At 46.4% G+C, this 19,956-nt stretch overlaps 1 protein-coding gene across 2 annotated transcripts in view; it reads right to left on the reverse strand.

The window, feature by feature from the left end:
* Positions 1-19,870, reverse strand: part of smarca4b (SWI/SNF related BAF chromatin remodeling complex subunit ATPase 4b) — a 23,326-nt gene extending 3,456 nt beyond the window's left edge. The window contains exons 1-29 of one of the 2 annotated variants that reach the window (XM_076291926.1): positions 19,730-19,870; positions 18,649-18,845; positions 18,408-18,540; positions 17,792-18,244; positions 17,148-17,243; positions 16,506-16,767; positions 15,961-16,087; positions 15,489-15,662; positions 14,814-14,987; positions 14,437-14,607; positions 13,439-13,486; positions 13,034-13,164; positions 12,677-12,731; positions 12,153-12,265; positions 11,496-11,643; positions 10,729-10,892; positions 10,109-10,175; positions 9,614-9,724; positions 8,647-8,889; positions 8,173-8,286; positions 6,811-6,918; positions 6,443-6,529; positions 6,225-6,271; positions 5,968-6,134; positions 5,478-5,641; positions 4,756-4,983; positions 2,431-2,508; positions 1,891-2,109; positions 777-1,084 (exon numbers count right to left, since the gene is read on the reverse strand). In XM_076291926.1, the coding sequence (XP_076148041.1) occupies positions 777-1,084; positions 1,891-2,109; positions 2,431-2,508; positions 4,756-4,983; positions 5,478-5,641; positions 5,968-6,134; positions 6,225-6,271; positions 6,443-6,529; positions 6,811-6,918; positions 8,173-8,286; positions 8,647-8,889; positions 9,614-9,724; positions 10,109-10,175; positions 10,729-10,892; positions 11,496-11,643; positions 12,153-12,265; positions 12,677-12,731; positions 13,034-13,164; positions 13,439-13,486; positions 14,437-14,607; positions 14,814-14,987; positions 15,489-15,662; positions 15,961-16,087; positions 16,506-16,767; positions 17,148-17,243; positions 17,792-18,244; positions 18,408-18,540; positions 18,649-18,837 (4,379 nt within the window). In that variant the 5' untranslated portion in view covers positions 18,838-18,845; positions 19,730-19,870. Of the gene's footprint in view, positions 1-776; positions 1,085-1,890; positions 2,110-2,430; positions 2,509-4,719; positions 4,984-5,477; positions 5,642-5,967; positions 6,135-6,224; positions 6,272-6,442; positions 6,530-6,810; positions 6,919-8,172; positions 8,287-8,646; positions 8,890-9,613; positions 9,725-10,108; positions 10,176-10,728; positions 10,893-11,495; positions 11,644-12,152; positions 12,266-12,676; positions 12,732-13,033; positions 13,165-13,438; positions 13,487-14,436; positions 14,608-14,813; positions 14,988-15,488; positions 15,663-15,960; positions 16,088-16,505; positions 16,768-17,147; positions 17,244-17,791; positions 18,245-18,407; positions 18,541-18,648; positions 18,846-19,729 lie in introns of both variants that reach the window. The other variant, XM_076291917.1, reaches the window with a different exon arrangement.
* Between the last annotated feature and the right edge of the window lie 86 nt (positions 19,871-19,956).

Consider the following 19,956-nt stretch of genomic DNA (forward strand, 5'->3'; position numbering starts at 1 on the left):
CATTAATAAATAACCACCCTCACCACATCTCATATTAAAATGTATGTGTTTTTGTTTAGCGGTTCTATAGGCTCTTAAGGAGGTCCATGTACACCCACATGAAGTTCTATAGGCTCTTAAGGAGGTCCATGTACACCCACATGACGTTCTATAGGCTCTTAAGGAGGTCCATGTACAACCACATGACGTTCTATAGGCTCTTAAGGAGGTCCATGTACACCCACATGACGTTCTATAGGCTCTTAAGGAGGTCCATGTACAACCACATGACGTTCTATAGGCTCTTTAGGAGGTCCATGTACAACCACATGACGTTCTATAGACGTTCTATAGAGGTCCGTGTTGGGTTACATCTGCAAAACAACATGGGGTTACACCTTACTTGACAGTATCGACATAAGAGTGACATGACACTGTTATGAACGTGTCATAAACAAGTCATAAATATTTATGACATAACGCTTCTGTTATTAAGTGACATTAGGTTTTCGGGTTAGGATTAGGGTTAGAAGTAGGGTTAGAGTTAGAGTTAGGGTTAGGATTAGGATTAAGGTTAGAGGTTAGGGTTAGGGTTCATGTGTCATGACAGTGTCATGTCCCTCTTATGTCGATACTGTCAAGTAAAGTGTTACCCCATGTTGTTTTGCAGATGCACTGCAAGAAGCACTGGAGAAGCGTCCGTAATCTCTCAACTCTCGTCAACTCTCCACCCCATGTAGACACCCATGAGAACAAGCATGGAGGAACACACATGTTCTTGACGTTCTTCTCCTCACCTGTCTTTGTACTTGATGATGGCATCGACTATCTTCTTCATCTTCTTGGTGAGGGTGGGGGGGTTGGGCGAGATCTTTTCGGAGGGGGGCCGGCCTCGCCTCCTCTGTCTCTTGCCTTCGTCGTCCCTGTCCCTCTCCCGTTCCCTCTCCCGCTCTCTGTCCCTGCCCCGGTCCCTCCCTCCGCCTCGTCCGCCCCCAGACGTGGACGGGCCCGGCGTGTCCAGGTCGCGCTCCCGTCGCCTCTTGCGCGTGGCCTTCTTGTGCCGCACCTCCTCCTCAGCCTCGTCCAGCGTGTCGCCCTCTATGGCCTTGGAGGGAAAAATCACACCAAGAGACCAAACCATGTCAGCCCCTTAGATACCTCACACCGGAACAAGACAAGACCGCTCAGAGACAACATAAGAGAACAACAATCGTCAGCCAGTCTGCTTTGAATACTTCATTTTATGATTTATTATCAGAAAATGTTCCATGTCTAACGTAAAATAAATGTAGGGGTAATCACAAAAACTCAACAACAACCTACCAAAAAGACAATAAAAACTTGTAGTTCTTGTCATCTTGTTGGGATACCTGGGTTAGTTATTTCATGAAAACTTTTACATGAAGCTACAGTATATGGCAGCTGGTATTGGTATTCTCTGTTGAGAAGCAACAGTATTCTCCCTTGTTGTTGAGTTGACATTTCTGTTGTCACAGGATGACAGTGTGAGGCCTGTGTCATTAACATTCCCAGTCATAAATGGCAGCATGTGATGAGGCCCTAGTTTCAGGAGCAGTGTCTTCAGCCAAACGCTCTGCTGACTGTAGCTCTAGATAACAGCCATGAATTGAGTTCATTGTCTCCAGGCTGATATGTTTGCAAACAAGACCATCAAAAGAGCAAACAGCGGTTAGATATCAACTGGCTGCAATTCCCCTCATTTTCAGACTTTCAGTTTTCATTGTTTTTCATGCAACATATTCAGCAATGAAGGTAAAAAACAGTGCTTGGACAAAAACTATCTTAAACTTGAACCAAAGTCGGTTCACTCTCTGTCATTCACGTAACCAATAATCAACTCAGCTACTGTTAATCATGAACTCAGTGACCTCTAGTGGGTTGACCCCTGACCTTCAGCCACTGCTTCTCGGAGAGCGTGTCGCTGTAGTCCACCTCCCTGCGCTGGCGTGAGCCGCGGCCAAACATCTTTTCCTCCTCCTCCTCGTTGGTGAGCCGCTCCACCTCGGCGTCGTCCTTCAGGATCCAGGAGGGCAGCTCGTCCTCCTCCATCAGGCGAGGCTTACGCTTGGGGTTCCGCGCCTCCTCACGCCGCCGGTCCAGATCCATCCTCTGGAGGGGGGGTAACATGGAGGGAGGTGTGGAGAATGAGGGAAAGATGAAAACAGAAAAACAGAGAGAGAAAGAAACAGAGAGAGAGAGAGAGAGAGAGAGAGAGAGAGAGCATGGATAGTCAGATCACATTAAGACATCATAACTTGATAAGATGTCTTTCTCTGTTATATCAAATAAATCTACATTTACATTTATTTGATCTACACTACATTTTGTTGTGGGTCTGTTTCCTTCATTAGTATATGACAGTTATAGCACGTGCAGTTTTATGAGGTTGTGACAGGGTCTTAGACAGAGAAAGAGGAAAAAGACAGTAACCATGAAGTGGTCAAACTCGTCTTCGCTCCTGGCGATCATCTGGTTGAGCGTCTCGTCATCAGGGACTTCATCTTCCTCCTGGTGATGAAGGAGCCGAGACACAGATTAATCCACTCAGTAGCACATGCTAGCAACATGCTACACCACGGCATGAAAGACGATGTCTAGCACAACAGAGAAAGTACTAACACTCCCACAGAGCTGAACTATATTCTTATATTACTGCGCCCATTACTGCGCCCTGTCTGTCGCCCAGTGACTATGGTCCCTTTGAATCTCTTGAAACTGACCACATTAACAACTGGATGTCTCAAACGTCTCTTCAGCTGAACAAAGGAAAAAGGAGGAAAGACCAAGGTTTGCCACTCTCCTTGACGTAAAAGTCTTAAAGCAAAGGACACTGTTAATAATCTTAAGTGTCTTAATTGACAGTGATCTTAAATTTCAAAAGCCACAATAACTAAATAAGCTTTTTTCCACCACAAAAACATTGCCAAACATAGAGGTCTAATATCAAAACACGATTTAAAAAAACTCATTCACACATTTATCTACAGCATGGCTGATTACTGCAATGGGCTTTTCACAGGTGTTGCGAGCCGGCTCTAAGCCGCAACATGAAGAGGGAGTCGGGACAATAGAGATAACTTTAACCAATATTTATTTACTTTAACCAATAAAGTATTTATTTAAAAGTAACCAAAAGCAATAAATACGCATTAGCAAAAGACGTTGGGGACGCTTTTACTTTCGTTGGGAAAAGTAAAAGCGTGTATGCAAGTGTGTTCATGTGGGTGTGTGTATGTAAAAATCAATATGATGTTCAAAGATAGAAAGAGAAGGTGCCAGTGGGAGAGTGCTAACCCAAAGGTGCCTGCAACAGAATGTACCTAACCAAAAAGTGCCCAAACCAAGAGAGAACAACCCCTTAAACAGCCATACACCTTGACCAGGTGTGCATGACTAGCTAATTAGACTACCGTGGCCGGCATTGCCCGTGCACTGGCCATGCCAGGCCTGAAGGGGGCACAGGGGGTCGTAACACAGGCCATCTTGAAAGCTTCAGGTGATAAAAAAAAAATGCAGCAGCTAGGGTTCTAGAACTGACCACATTCTTTCACACAAACTCGCGTCACAGACGTATATCACCGCCTATTTGGAGGTACAAACAATCGTATTTTTGGTTCCTTACTATGTGATCTCAATGGCAATGCAGCGTTTGTTTGCGTCTCCAAAAGCATGCCGTACCTGGTTACCTCCCAAAAACGCCCTTAAACGCTCACAAATACCGTATGTTTGTGTGAAAGAATTCTACCAACACTCCCTGCAAGTCCCTTCACTGGCATCTAGTAAGTCACAGAATTGACTTTGAAGCACTACTGCTTGTTTATAAACTAAATGGCACTAAATGGAACGGGACCTAATTACCTTTCAGACATGCTTCAGCAGTACCCACCTTCCAGACCTCTCTTCCATGCTTAGACATGGTGAAGCAGCTTTTAGCTGCTATGCGGTTCAGCTCTGGAACCAACTTCCAGACGACATCAAAAATGCCAAACTGTAACTGTAGCCAGTTTCAAAGCTAGACTTAAAGGAGAAATCCAGCGATTTTTCACACAGATCTCCGTTTCTCGAGGTCCCAGAGTACTGTCGGTACGAAAACCCCCAAAATCCATCGGTTTTACCTAGCTTGGTTTAGTAGTTCCAAAAGCTAAAGCAGTTACAGCGCTACATTCTGGGAGCATGAACATGGGGGCTCATGCACATGCCCCCACAGTGAAGCACCATAGCTGCCTAGAAGCTCTAACTCGACAACCTAGCAACTCGAGCTAGGTAAAACCGATTGTTTTCGGGGGGGGTTTTGGGGACTGACAGTACTCTGGGACCTCGAGAAATGGAGATCTATGTGAAAAATCGCCGGATTTCTCATTTAAGACCAAACTGTTCTGAGATGCTTTCTACTAACTGGTCAAATGCACTTCCTGTAATAAGATGCACTCTGTCTTTTAATGACTCCACTTTGTGTCTTTTATGACTTTTAATTATTCTATTTTATGCACTTCACTTTTAAACTATTTAAAACTATTACCCTTTTAAGCATTTATTTACTATTATCCTATGCTTTTGTTTATGTAAAAAGCACACTGAATTCCCCCTGTGTATGAAATGCGCTATATGAATAAACTTGCCTTGCCTTGCCTTGCCCTGCCTATATTCTGGGTATGATAGAAGAACTGGGAACAGAGAAGTGGAGGAGAAGGGGTTAACCAAAAGAAGATTTTTTTGTACCGTTACACCCCTAGTGTACATAAATGACCGGCAGACCTCGTCCTGTTCCTCGTGCTCCAGGATGGCCTGCAGGAAGGCCCGACGCTCGTGGCTGGAGGACTTCTGGTCAAACATGCCTGCCTCGATGACCTTCTGGTCCACGTTGAGCTTGTACTTGGCGGCGGCCAGGATCTTCTCCTCCACGCTGTTGACGGTGCAGAGGCGCAGCACGCGCACCTCGTTCTGCTGACCGATGCGGTGGGCGCGGTCCTGGGCCTGCAGGTCCTGGGGGCGGAGGGAGAGAGGACAGGGATGGAGAGGAGAGCAGAGGAGGAAACATCTCATCTTTTCTTACTTCCAGTAACTATATACATGTGACAATACACTTCCTTGTATCCTTGTATCCTTGTATCTCATCCAGAATGGGACAGCACAACATAATCCAAACACAGATAACGATAACGATAAAAATAGTTGACTTAATTCCAGTGAAAGGCAAAGCCAATCGACAGGATTGTGTGATGCTTAACTTTTGTAAACTATGGCTTAAGAGGTGTTCCACAGAGCCCAATTCCTGCTGACCCAAATATACTAGGAAAGACAAAGTATTAAGAAATGTTCACAGGATGTGAGAATACCTGCATGTCCCTTTCTAAAAAAAAACAAACAAAAAAAACTAAATGGCAACTGTCAGTGGAGCGCGGCTTGAGGCCGGAGATGTGTGGAACCGCTATTGGTACTTGGTGTGCGTTCCAGATGTGTGGAACCGCTATTGGTACCTGGTGTGGGTTCCAGTCGCTGTCGAAGATGACCACAGTGTCGGCCGACTGCAGGTTGAGGCCCAGGCCGCCGGCTCTGGTGCTGAGCAGGAACACAAAGTACTCGGAGGCGGGATCGTTGAAGGTCTTCAGCAGCATGCCGCGATCCTCCGCCTTAGTGGTGCCTGCACACGGAGAGCGCTCATTGGTCAGGACACAGGAGGGGAGGGGTTAATAGAAATTTGAAAAGCTCGTTGTTTGGAGCAGGACGAATAGAAATTGAGGATGGGTCGAGACAAATGAGGTAGCATTGAAATGCATGAACCCCTTTCGTACAGAAGCTAACCAACAAGTACCACCAAGAATAATGGCGGGAGATGTCATGAAGGCATTCAAGGAGAAGCAAAGAAGAGAGAAGAGAGAGAAAGAGAAAGAGAGAGAAAGAGAAAGAGAGAGAGAGAGAGAACGACAGAGCATGGGGAAGAGAAACCAGTGGATCCCCTTCCCTCACCATCCAAACGCAGATACTTGAAATTGCGATAGGCAAAGTAGTCCTCCATGATGTTCATGAGCGAGGTCATCTGGCAGAAGAGCAGCACCTTGTGGTTGGTGGCCCGCAGCTTGGGCAGAATGCGGTCCAGCAGCTCAAACTTCCCCGAAGCACGATACAGGTCGGGGCTGGACAGGGGACGGTCAGAGCATGTTAATACTATTTGTGAATACTTAAGTAGGCATTCTGGGAAATAGTGAATAGCGAAACATGCTTACCCTTGAACAAAGCCACCAGAGAAGCCCAGATGCTCAGAGAAGGATTCCTGCAAAAATGCAGATGTTCCATATTATTATGGATTACTATTATGAATGAAGCAGTGAAACATATAGGCTCAATGTTATAGTAACTATGCGTATATTATTTGGGTGTTTCCCAATACACATATGTTTATAGTGTTTTGGTCTAACTCTGCACAGAGTGTGCAACAGTGCACCTCAATCTGCTGGAACATGTAGGGGTGGTTGCAGATCTTCCTGAGCTGCACTATGGTGTTCATCAGAGCTTTGGTGCCTCCTCTACCCTGTAACAGAATGGAACCATTTCAGACTGATGAGACTCATGCAGAAACACTATAGTTACAAGAAGACATGGTTGTTAAGGACATGGGGATGGGGATTTTTAGTCATAGTGGTCCTAGCATCCTTATGTGGTTACAGCAGCCACACACACACACACACACACACACACACACACGCACACGCACACGCACACGCACACGCGCGCACACACACACACACACACACACACACACACACGCTTCCTACATCAACCAAAGGTCACTGCCACCTCTGTCCACCTCACCTTCTTGTCTTTCTCAGAGCCGTCGGTGAGCAGGACTCCTTTGGCCTGCATGTGCCGGTACAGCACCCTCTGCAGGGCGGACATGTCACACTTCACCACATACTCCACCTGTAGGCCAGCAGAGGAACAGCAGTCAGGAGGCAGTGAGAGATGACCCACATCTAAACACTAGCCGTCATGCATGTGCCAATCAGTATTGGCCTTGTTATTATAACTGATTTAAAAAATGCACATTGGCCATAAGCTGTAAAGCACAACTGCAACAACAAATATGTGCTTCACAGAATGGAAGGTTTTGTAAACATTTTTTAAATGTAACCTTAAAATTGTCTAAGCAGAAGCAATCAAGCAGTATTGGTGCTGGTTATATCAGCTTTCATAACTAATCAAATATAAGTGCTGGGGCCTATTGAACAAAAGCAGAATTAATACATCCGGGATAAGTTACTGAGCTACTGAGCTCAATGAATCCAAAACAAGAGCGTACAGGCATAATTGGTTGCACAACGAGCAAGCCAGGATGAGCAGACACGGATTCATCAAGCCAGGTGAAACCTATCCTGGATAAGTGCGGCTCCCTCAAATAGACCCCGCCACCGATCACAGATTCACCATGGCAACTAGAGCGGCTTCATTGCTTCTTCTATGGTGTGAAGTAGGTAGCGATAGCCTTTTCACAACAGCAACACCTCTGTTTAGGAGAATATTGCAACTAGTTCCGCGACCACCACGCGCAAAATGGTTAGGCACTCCCGTGACGTCACATTGTCGCATGACAGGTCGGTATGTAAAAGTTAATTATTGATCACAAACATTTAAATAATGACCGTGGGTCTAGGTATATGTGATGACAATGTGTAGTGGGCAGTGGAATAACTATTGGTTTCTGTTTGTGGTGACTGCTGACTGAGATAAGGGATGAGATTAAATAGATCGGAAATTAAATAGGAACTTAGCCTGGTCTGGAGCAGGCTAGCTCCACAGAATAAATCGCCATGGTAACTTATACCATAACATATCCTGCTGCCCCCATCCCGCTTTTGTGCAACTGGATCAATAAACTGAGCCAGGATAACCACGATATCCCGCTTAATCCCTTATCCTAGTTTTTTGCAATAGGCCCCTGGTCTGTAAATACTAAAATCATCTCTGCTGGTGCAAAACATAACTTTACAATAGTGCAAGCAGAAGCCCTTAAAGGAGAAATCCGGCAATTTTTCACATAGATGTCACTGAGTACTGCCGGTACAACTGTAACGGTAGGCTGTATTTCCCCTTTAACCTACACTGGAGTTGGTTATATCAGCTCAAATCATCTCTGCTGGTGCATGATTAGATCCCAGTCCCCAGCTCTCTGTGTACCTTCTCAGGAAGCTGAGCTTCCACTTCCTTCTTCAGCCTTCTCAGCAGGAAGGGGCGCAGCACCTTGTGCAGACGCCGGATGATGAGAATGGTCTCCTCCTCGTTCAGGTCCACCTGTGTCACACAGGGGGGAAAAAACGGATATGACGTCACTTCGATGTCCGAGCACGATGTCTGCCCCCCCCCCCCGCCAAAGTATGTATTATTTTCCACCTGCTCACACTCCAAGAACTCCTCCTCCGTCTACCTGAGATCTCTCCATCTTTTCTCCACTGGATGATCTCAGGCTTCACCCTCTCCATCCTCCTCCATCCTCTCTTAACCATCCACCTCGTCACACATCCATCAAGCCACTTATCCTCATGCCATCCATCCATCAGCACACTACGCAGCATCACACAGCATCTGGTCTTTCACACAGCATCTGGTCTTTCACACAGCCTCCCTCACAAGGACGGGACTCGGTGGTCAGACCTTCTCTCCGGTCATGGCGAAGGGCGCGTTGAACCACTGCTCGAAGGTGCTGCAGCTCTTGAAGATGGTGGGCAGCAGGAAGTTGAGCAGTGCCCAGAGCTCGGGCAGCTTGTTCTGCAGCGGCGTGCCGGTCAGGAGGACGCGACGCGGCGCCAGGTAGTGCGTGTTGAGCACCTGTGTCAGCTTGCAGTGGTGGTTCTTCATGCGGTGGCCCTCGTCCACGATCATGTACTTCCAGCGGATCTGTGTCCACACACACACAGAAACACACACACACACACACAAACACACAAAAACATGTTCCACTGATCATCATAATTTGGCACAGATCATCATACTTTGGAAGACAAAAGCAAAATAACAAACAAAAACAAATAGAATGGGAGGGAGGGAGGGGGGCTCCATGTAGTCCCTGACCGCAGGAGCCTGATGCCCCCATGGGCCCGTCTTCCGCCCTGGACGGGGTGTGTGCACCTACCTGGACACTGGCAGTAGCCAAAGCACAAATGAATACATGAGTGCCTAGCAGATTCAAGGGACAGTGGACCGTGTGCACCGCTCAATTATATCCAACGCAATAGAGGGGACTTTAGGACCCTGGGGGGTTTGGAAGAAAGGTTGGAGAGAGATGATGAAAGACAAAAAGCTTTGATGGTGATAATGATGATGATGATGATGATGATAAGGAAAGTGCCTATGAGTTGAGGGAGTATGTTGCTACAGGGAAGACCTTGCTATACAGAACAGAACTGAATTGAATAAAAGACTAATGGGATCTTAGTGGTCATATCTGAGCAAACCAGGTCCAAAACTCACTAGTGTGTGGCATGCACGCTCTGTAGGACAGAGAGTTGCAGCATGTGTGTGTATGTGAAGGTTTGCTTATGTGTGGGGTGTGTGTGTATGTGAGGGTTTGCTTATGTGTGGGGGTATGTGTATGTGTATGTGTATGGTGCTATTTCAGTACCTTGGCCAGAACTTGCTTGTCTTTGATAATGTACTCATAGGTGGTTAACAGCACATTGAACTTGCCACTGCGCAGCTGAGGGACAAATGCTCTCCGTGCAGTACGGGAGCCCTAAAAGAGTGAGAGAAATTCGGAAAGAGAGAGAGAGAGAGAGAGAGAGAGAGAGAGAGAGAGAGAGAAAACATTTGCTTTACATACCCCAGAGAGCAACAAAATACATAAATGAAGATTTTTGTTTGTCTAGTTTGACTTTGTCTAGGCAACACTGCACAATAAAAGGTTCTCAACATGCAGTCACTCAGTATTTATTGAGCTTGCATTCTTATTTATTGAGCTTGCATTCTTATTTATTGAGCTTGCATGGCATTCTTATTTATAGAGCTTGCATTCTTATTTATTGAGCTTGCATTCTTTTTTATTGAGCTTGCATTCTCACAAAACACCCTTATTGCTCTTGTCTGCAAAGAAAGACCAAATTGTTGCACTGTTGCTCACCTTGTAAGAGACCTTCACCACAGATGGGGCCCATTTGTCAAATTCATACACCCAGTTGGAGAGCGTCCTGCCGACCAAAACACACAACACTTTCTAAACAACTCTACTACCCCCCTGTGGCACTTAGTGGAAGTGCAGCAACAGTGACTGTCTCAAACGTGATGTGTACAATGTTCCACCACATGTCAACTAAAACCTAAGATTCCTCTTTAAAGAAACAACTCATTTATACTCTACCATTGGTGTAATTAGGGGCAGCCGTGGCCTACTGGTTAGCGTTTTGGACTTGTAACCGGAGGGTTGCCGGTTTGAACCCCGACCAGTAGGCACAGCTGAAGTGCCCTTGAGCAAGGCACCTAACCCCTCACTGCTCCCCGAGCGCCGCTGTTGTTGCAGGCAGCTCACTGCGCCAAGATTAGTGTGTACTTCACCTCACTGTGTGTTCACTGTGTGCTGAGTGTGTTTCACTAATTCACAGATTGGGATAAATGCAGAGACCAAATTTCCCTCAAGGGATCAAAAGAGTATATATACTTATATTGGAGCATTTTATACTCCACAGTCGGAGTAATTGGAAGGTGCAGGGTGCAGGGGTGGCTCCAAACGGCTGTGCTACTCACGAGAGGGGCACGATGATGAGGAAGGGGCCGTTGAGGCGCTTGCACTCCATGAGGTAGGTGATGAGGGCGATGGTCTGGATGGTCTTGCCCAGGCCCATCTCGTCAGCCAGGATGCCGTTCAGGTTGTTGTTGTACAGGGACACCAGCCACTCCAGACCCTGGATCTGCACAGGAGGAGTGGGTGGAGGAGGAGGAGGAGGACGAGGAAGATTAGAATCACTACAATTTGTTTACTTTTCTCACTACTATCGCATTCTTGAAGTGTCACTGTAAAACTTGACAATATAAAACAAATGTGTGCATGGGGATACAGAGTGTGACCTTTATTTCAAGTTCTACATTGCCGGCCTCAAGAGTTGTGCCTTGTCTGTATTTGGAGCTCTCATGCCACCACTATAAAGATGATGACATCAAATGTTTTTGCTACCTAGTGTGCGATGTGTGGGTGAGTAATGATGATGGTCATTTTTAAACCTTCAATTCAATTTAATCAAAACCAAATTGGCTCTATGCAGACTTTGAGGAGTCTATCAAAAGCAATTTCGCCACAGCATACAAATCTACTGTAGCTGCAAGGTCCATCATTTCATTAACAACGAAACACCAAACAGATGCATGTTTTCTCCTGGCTCTAGAAGTGATATACTAGACGTTACTGTGACCTAACAAAACTAAGGTAATATCAGAGACAGTGTCAGCAGATCTAAAAGGAAATGCATGTTATATAGTTGACCACAGCTGATGTGAGAGTGCACTGGAGGGGTCACCTGGTAGTGTTTGAGCTGTCCGTTGACCAGCAGGGAGGACTGCTTATCCACCTTCTCTGTGACAGCGTGGGCCACGGCATAGTAGGACTGCAGGCCGCGAGCGAAGGCTGCACTGCCATACTCATCATCCACATCCTGCTTAGCCTCCCTGTGGCATGAGGAACACACACACACACACACACACACACATGCATGTATGCACACACAAGGAATACACAGCACACACACAAGGAATACACAGCACACACAAACACATAAGTGCGTATGTACGTACATTTGCACACACACACACACACACACACACACACAAGGAATACACAGCACACACACAAGGAATACACAGCACACACAAACACATAAGTGCGTATGTACGTACATTTGCACACACACACACACACACACACACACACACACACACACACACACACACACACAAACACACATGCACAGACAGTTATACAAATGATTAAAACACTGCCTTCAGCAGTTGAGGCTGCCGCAGTGCCACAGTGTTACACTGTGGTTTCACTGTGATCTAGTTTCACTGTGACTGGTCATGACAAAAACTAGCTTGGGCTGCATGCACCAGTTCAGATCCATGGTTGCTGGCCTAAGTCTAGTCAGTGTTTTGTAAAGACCCCTAAAGATGTCCCTTACTCGATGATGTGTCGGACGTCCACCTCAGACACATCTTCACCGTCAGGGTCAGTGATCTTCTTCTTATCGTCCGCAGTAGCCTGAGAGGACTGAGGCTGCTCGTCGTCTTCCTCCTGTGCACAAACAAACGACAACGACAAAACCACAAGCCTACAGTCACCTCAGACATCACACGTAAAGGCCACACATTTATAACTCGTTTGGGGTTAACACATGTTAGCGACTGTTCTGTCAGGTCACTATTCACATAGCAAGCCAGTCACTGACATCTCTTTTGTAGCATTTATTACTATTGAAAACAAAACTCAACACAGCTAAAACAGAAACTAAAACGTAGCACTCATTACTATGCAATTATAATTATTACACAATTACTAGATTACTGGAGCCACTAGCAGTCAGTGTGCTCTCATCTGGAAAGGAACGGGTTTATGGAAATTAGAATGTAATCCAGACTATTCCAAATTATGGAAATCCATCATGTATTTGACACAGTAGCCACACTGAGAGAAAGGATGCCATACCTCCTCTCCATCAGAGCCAGTGTCCTCACTGTCTGACCTGGGTGCCACTTCATAGCTGATACAAAGAGAGAGAGAGAGAGAGAGAGAGAGAGAGAGAGAGAGAGAGAGAGAGAGAGAGAGAGAGAGAGAGAGAGAGAGAGAGAGAGACAGACAGACAGACAGACAGAGACAGATATACAGGTGTGTTAAGACACACAGCAATTCACAGATTAGCACCAGCTCACAAACTTGAAATCATCTAGTTTTTTATTATGTCTCCGCCATCCCAGTTTGAGCACCATTTGAGGACTCACTCACTTACTCACTCACTCACTCACTCACTCACCCACTCACTCATTCACCCACTCACTCACTCACCCTGGGTTCATCTCCAGCCAGGTCTCCAGCTGCCCAGCCTTGGGGGCCTCCACGCCGGTCAGGATATTTCCGCTGTCCACGTGAATCACCTTCACCGGTAGGTCGCTCATCTGACTGGTCTCATCCAGTGGCTGCAGGGAACCGGAGACAGAGGAACAGGGAACCAAGGGAACCAAGAGAACCATGAGAAACCAGAACCATCAGTAAATACACTCAGCCTGAGAAAGTCACTGCCACTGCCCTGGGCCAGCTCAGTCAAGTGAGGTACAGACAAGCTATTTTGAAAGACAGATATCATGAGGAAATGAGTCATGAAGAAAGGTTATCTTGGACTTAGACTCTCCTGTGCTGAATGACCGGTGTGTAAGCTGCGTTCTGTGTTCTGTGTTCTGCTTTCTCATTTACCTCTCCATCAGGCCCCACTCCTGGCTGCCCCTCAGCATTCTCCACCTTCTGACAAACGAGAAACAGAAACCACCTTAACCTCATCTCAACTAGGGCTGTAACAATTAAACCATTAGATATTCAATTACAGTAATCGGCAACTATTTTGGTAATTGATTCATCAGTTTGAGTCAATTTTTAGGGAAAATACCTCAAAATTCTTCAACTTTACTATTTTCAGCTTTACTTACTCCTTTACGGCAGTAAACTAAATATGTTGGCGTATCGACTAAACAAGGAATTTAAGGACAAAAGATTTGGGGAACACTAATCAACATCTTTTCACCATTTTCAGACTTTTATCTATAAACAACTAATCAATTAAACAAGAAAATAATCAACAGATTAAAGGGACACCAGGCAACGTTTTCGTGTTAATTAATCATCTTCGTAAGTCGGTATATGGTTGAATGACTCATTACAGGGCGAATGAAGGCTCTCTTTCCCACTTGCAAGTTCGGTGTAACCTACCCGCCGACCGAAGCAGGATCAGTTTACAGCACAGAGACAGGCTAACGAAACGCTCGAGATTGTTGCAAACGTGTGTATAATGGCGTGTGTATACCCGGCGAAGAAGCAGCGAAAACCCTTGACGGAAGATGCAAAGAAAAGGAAAAGAGCTTCAGACCGAGCGAGGGGGAGTTTCGTAGAGAAAAACCATCAGGCTTGCCTGGTGTCCCTTTAATCGACTATAAAATGAATTAGTTACAGTAGTTGCAACCCTTATCAACAGCACGTTCCACTCTTTATTATGGCCAAGAGTCCAAAGTCTACAATAAAGCTGGGTCAATGACATGAGATGCTACGTCACTTATCTGGACTTGGAGTGACTAGATATGCTGCCATGGAATCCTGTGCCAGAAAGCAATCTTTGCTGAAACATGTGACACGTCACCTTTCTTCCAAAAGAGTCACTCCTCTGACTTGCCTATCTGTCTGAGCTGTTTTATTTAACTCACCGTCTTCTTTTTCTTCTTCTTCTTCTTCCCCTTGAGGGCCTGCACGGCTTTGTGGGCACGGACCAGCTCGGTGAGGTTGGCCACATATTCATCCGTCTGCTGGAGCAGGTAGGCCAGCCGCTTGTCCTTCTTCTGGTCGATGAGCTTACGGTAGCCCTCCTCATCCTCAGCCTGGGTGAAGTGCACACAAGAGGTGAGTATTCTCACGCTCTCATGCAAACTCAAAACAAGCAGATTAACAGGCTTAGCTGCTAACAAACTATGACTGTACCAATGGCCTGTTTGATGTGGCTTTGTGTGTGTGTGTGTGTGTGTGTGTGTGTGTGTGTGTGTGTGTGTGTGTGTGCACGCGCACGTGCGTGTGTGTGTGTCCTCACCATCAGTCTCCTCATTCTCTCTTTCTCGATGCGCTCATTCTCCTTCTTCTGCTCGCGCTCCGTGTTGGCGTGGTAGGTGGCCACGGCCTTGGTCAGCTTCTGGATCTTGCCCGTGATGGAGCGGTGGTACTCCTTGAAGTCTTTAGCATGCTGGAGGATACTGTTCAAATACTCCTGTGTAGACAGACACAAACACATCCCAAATCACCACTCTGATGCAGTGGAATTCAGGCAATAAAGTCTGTGAGTTCATCTTCACACCTCATTAACTGAAAATACTATTGTGACTGAGAGAATACACGTATTGATAGACAAAGTTAAATGGATATTCCACCATTTGGGGAACCACCTATGGCCAGAAATCTAAAGGGATTTTTTACCAAAGTGTTTGTAAAGTTCTGGGGTGCGTTTCCCAAAACCATAGTTGCTAACCTGTTAGCAACTTAGTTGGTTGGCAATGGGAAATTGCATTGCAAATAACAAAGTTGCTAACTTAGTTAGCAACTATGGTTTTTGGAAACGCACCCCTGTAAGTTACCACAAAGTATATCATGAAGCTTGAATTACCAGTGTGATATCAATATTTCTATAGTTCTATGCAGAAATCTAACGGAAATCTGCACTATATATACACAACATACTGCAGTTAAAAGAGTGGTCAGTGGTTGTGCTGACCTGGTGTTTCTGGCGGCGTTTGCGCTCCCTCTCGATCTTCTGCTGCTTCTCCAGCTTCTCTGTGATGCGGGCCTCGCGCAGGGACTGCCGCTTGCTGCGCTTGTAGGCCCGCGCGTCCAGTGCCGTCTCCAGGGCCGTGTCACGCCGCATGCACACCACCACCTCCTGCCTCAGCTGGGGGGAGGGGTGAGATGGAGGGAGAGGGAGAGAGAGAGAGAGAGAGATGGATGAAAATTATGGTGTAAAGATGAGCTATTTCAATAAAATAAATTTAGTTAAATAAAGTTATATGCGTGGTTACCCGTTTTATTTATATTTTATTTATTTATTTATTTACTGAAAAGCAACATACTTGATTAATGACGAAAATATATAAATATGCAAAACTGTAGTTGAATGATGATACATCAGATACTTTACAGTCCAGGCAGTTCCTCTACCTTGTACCCAATGTCAGGTGAGATAAGCATACCTGTCTCTGGAAATTGAGGAGCCGCAGAGCTTTGAGCTCTATGGTGGCTTTGGTGCGCAGGTCCCCAGCCAGGGAACCGGGGAGGTTCTCCAGCTCCTGGATCCGATGTGTGATGCGAGCCTCCAGTCTGAGAGAGAGAGAGAGAGAGAGAGAGAGAGAGAGAGAGAGAGAGAGACAGAGACAGAGAGAGAGAGAGAGAGAGAGAGAGAGAGAGAGAGAGAGAAAGAGAGAGAGAGCGACAGACAGAGAGAGAGAGAAAGACAGAGAGACAGAGAGAGAGACAGAGAAGGAATGCTCAGGGCCTGCTCAACTAAGACAGAGCATTTTTAACAATGCCCTGTGGCATATCACATCTTTCAGGAAACTTCGATGGAAGTTGAATTAAACTGGCTTCTCAAACACTGCATGGGAACTCTAAAGAAATGCTACACTACAACATTACACCATTGTCCCATAATATAAACCTTTAAACTGCTGTCTCTGTCTATAATCGTATGGTGTTTTTAGGCCCCGTTCTCCATAGCATGTGTTCCTTACAGCACTACCTGTACTCTCTCTCCTGCAGGATGTCCACCGGGTCCAGGCCGCAGGGCTTCTGTATGGGCGTGATGCGGATCTGCTTCTGGTGCAGGGACACCTGCATGGGCGTGGGCTGGGGCGGCTGCCCGGGCATCTGGGTCTGGGGGGGCATGACCGGGGACGCGGCCGAGGGCACGGAGGGAGGCGTGGGGGAGGGTCTGCCCGTGGGCTGAGGGGGGATCAGCTTCTGGGAGGCGTTGGAGGGCGTGGCAGCATTAACCATGGGACCTGCCGCAACAGGGCAACGTTAGTATCAAAAACACCTTAAAAAAAAAAAAAACATCTTTAGATTCCAAATGCCACATATCCTTGGTATTGCAACCTTCTGCAACCAATTACGCAGCAAATGTGACAATTTCAGGTGTTCAAGTTCAAGTTCAAGTTCAAGTTCAAGTCTAAGTTTAAGTTTTATTTGTCACAATTATACAAGTATAAGCACAATTAAGAAGTATACGTTTTTTTTTTTAACACAATTATACAAGTATAATGAGCAGTGAAAATCCCTACATTCCTATCTGGCTGTATACGATTTAAGATAACAAGACAAACCACATGTACCACCACCTATTACACATACAGCATATTCTGTATTACGGTATGTAACTCACCTTCAGGCCAGTTTTTTGGGGGTCCACTGGGTGGCTGGCCCTGCATGTTAGCTACCCCAGAGGGACCAGGCGGAGGCATGTTGGGCCCAACCATTCCTTCAACAAGTCACATCACAATTTAATGAGCTCTACTTTTAGGAGCAGTAATCCTCTACAAGTCATTTTCCTGGAGAACTGTGAACTTGTTGAAATTAGCTGAAACAACTCAACTTCACCTATCTTCACCTATTTTCGGAGTAACTTTTTTGTGCCTGTATTATTTAGGACACTAAATAGTCTAGTGTAGACTACAAACAAGAAAAATGTTCTTGCTGGTCATAGCAAATTAGATAATGTGAAATCTTAACAGATAGGTTGTCCAAGAGTTAGGCTACAGTATGTGCCATCACTTATAAGTCATGGAAGATAGTGTATCCGATAGTTCTAGAACAACTGCAAATTCAAACCAATTACTGGAAACTTGGGAAGAATTTCTAATATGACATTGACTACACTATGAAACATACACTACCATAAACTCCAGAATGAAAGAGAGAAGGGCTGATGACATACAGTACATACTATGTATTGTTACTCTGTTACTCTCTCAAACTAGCAGTCACTTATACCGGTACTCTGGGATCAGTACTGGCTGTTCCTCTCACCGTGAGCTCTGCTGAACCCCGCGCCCATGGACCCAGGGCCTGTGGGTGCCCCGGTGCAGGGCGGGATGCTGGGCATGGTCTGCTGCTGCATGCCAGGCATGGGCTGCTTTCCCTGCACCGCCATCTGCAGGTGGTCAGGCAGGGGCTGCCCGCGGGCCAGGATCTTGTAGGCCATGATCTGGGCCCGCAGCTGATGCAGCTGGTTCTGGTTGAAGGGCGTGGGACCGCACGGGCCGTCCGGGCCACCACCGACGCTGCTGGGGCCGGCCATGGACACCACGGAGCGGCCCGGCTGGCCCATTGGCATCTGGGACTCGGGTGTTTCCATGGCGGCGGAACCAGCCCCAGACGAGGAAGAGGAGGAAGAGGAGGGCAGGAGAGGACCTGAAGGAGGACCACTGCCAGACACTGGACTAGAGCCGTGCTCTGAGCCACTCATGTGAGATGGATAACCTACAGACACAGACAAGATTCATAAAGAGCTTGAAAGGTTCTACTGATACAAACACACCAGTCTGGCATTGTAGTTGAGCAGGAAGCAGATAATTTCAGATTGTGGAGTATAGTGCAATAGATGCAATAGACAGATCCGGTTTACACCAACACGTCTGTGTACCTTGGGAGTGTTGGTCCATGGGGCTTGGAGGAGGCCCCATTCCCCCGTGGGCTCCAGGCCTCATGGACATCCCCTTCATCTGACCGAAGCGAGGATCCTCAGTCATGTTCTTCTCCAGCGGACCCTCCCCAGGCTGCCAAGAAACAATCCAAACCATGCCACGGCCAGTCTCAAATTTACTGATGTAACAGACTTAAAGACGGTCAGAAAGTGGCTTTCCACACTAGCACTGCCATCTTACTTTGTGGAGCTGGTGCATGTTCTCCTGGGTGAACCCCGCTGGGCCCGAGGGTGGGATGGTGTGGGCCGACGAGGTGGGCGGTCCCGGGCTGCGGCCCATCATGCTGTGGGTGGAGCCGGGGGACTGCCCAGGACCAGGGGAAGGGCCTGGCCTGGGCGTACCTGCCTCTGGAGGATCTGGAGTGGACATCCCTTTCCCTGGAGAGCAAAAGAAAATAACCTCTCTTCATTAAGTGGCGTCAGAAGAAATGTTTTGTGTTAGGCATATCCATATCCTCCTATTATGATCGAAGCATTATTATCCTCAAATCATCTAGGCCATACCTGGCTCCTCAAAACAGCACTGAGTTCTAATTTAGCAACTACATTTATGGTAAAATAATAATAATAATGATAATTTATTCAAGGCCTTCAGGTATCCTAAATGGATCGACGTTTTCTTAGATGGTTATGGGTATGCTTGAGTGTCAAGTTCATGTTCTGAATCTGGACAAGTACTGGGAAATTCTAGAAAATAACGCATATTCCTCTTTACGTAGTAGCCTATGATATTAAGATCTCTGCACAGGGCATAGAACGGACATGAATCCGATATTTAAAAGGCCCCCATCTGACCACAAAAGGACTGTCTACTGAAAAGGAGGTACACAGGACTCAGGAAAACGCATTCGTGAAGGAGGCCATTTTATAAAACCAGCAAAGTAGGCTATACCGTGAAAGGCAGTAAGATAACTGTCCAGCAAACTGCGTCACATAGACAAGTTGACTTGCACCGGGGTTCTATTAATTAGGCAATCATCACAGAAGACGATTATAATTGCCTGCCATGTATTCTAGCCATCAACTCACTTTGCGCTCCCTCCCACCGCCCCCTTCGGCGCAACACGACTGCCTCTGCGTAAAAAAGAGAACTTGTAAGATCATAGCCGTACGACCAAAGAAGCATTAATGAAAACGCTAATATTGCTTTTCAAAGCAGCATTACGAGAGATGTTCAGCAATCGCCAAATGCAAATTCAGCAAGGACATGGCGGCGTTTGATCAAAGCTGGGAATGCTATTTTGGTGCAGCAACTGACTTACCAGCAATAAGCCAAGTCGTGGCGATGTATGCTGCTCAGTATCTTAATATTGTTGAATAAATACAGCAGCCATTTTTATGGACACATTAACTGTTCTGCAGCCTTGAGGCAGGCAGTAAAGGCTAGCCTACTCAGGTTTCTTTCTTCGCTCAAGCCTGCATCAGTCTATGGAACGTCCGTGTGGACAAAAGAGATTCTGAATTCAGCTCAGACTAGCAGCCGAAGAGG

Source organism: Alosa pseudoharengus, unplaced genomic scaffold, assembly GCF_046254945.1.
Source record: "Alosa pseudoharengus isolate Yale_2024_CS ecotype anadromous, Long Island Sound unplaced genomic scaffold, YU_APseudo_1.1 YU_APseudo_1.1_scf_1, whole genome shotgun sequence".
Classification (NCBI taxonomy): domain Eukaryota; kingdom Metazoa; phylum Chordata; class Actinopteri; order Clupeiformes; family Clupeidae; genus Alosa; species Alosa pseudoharengus.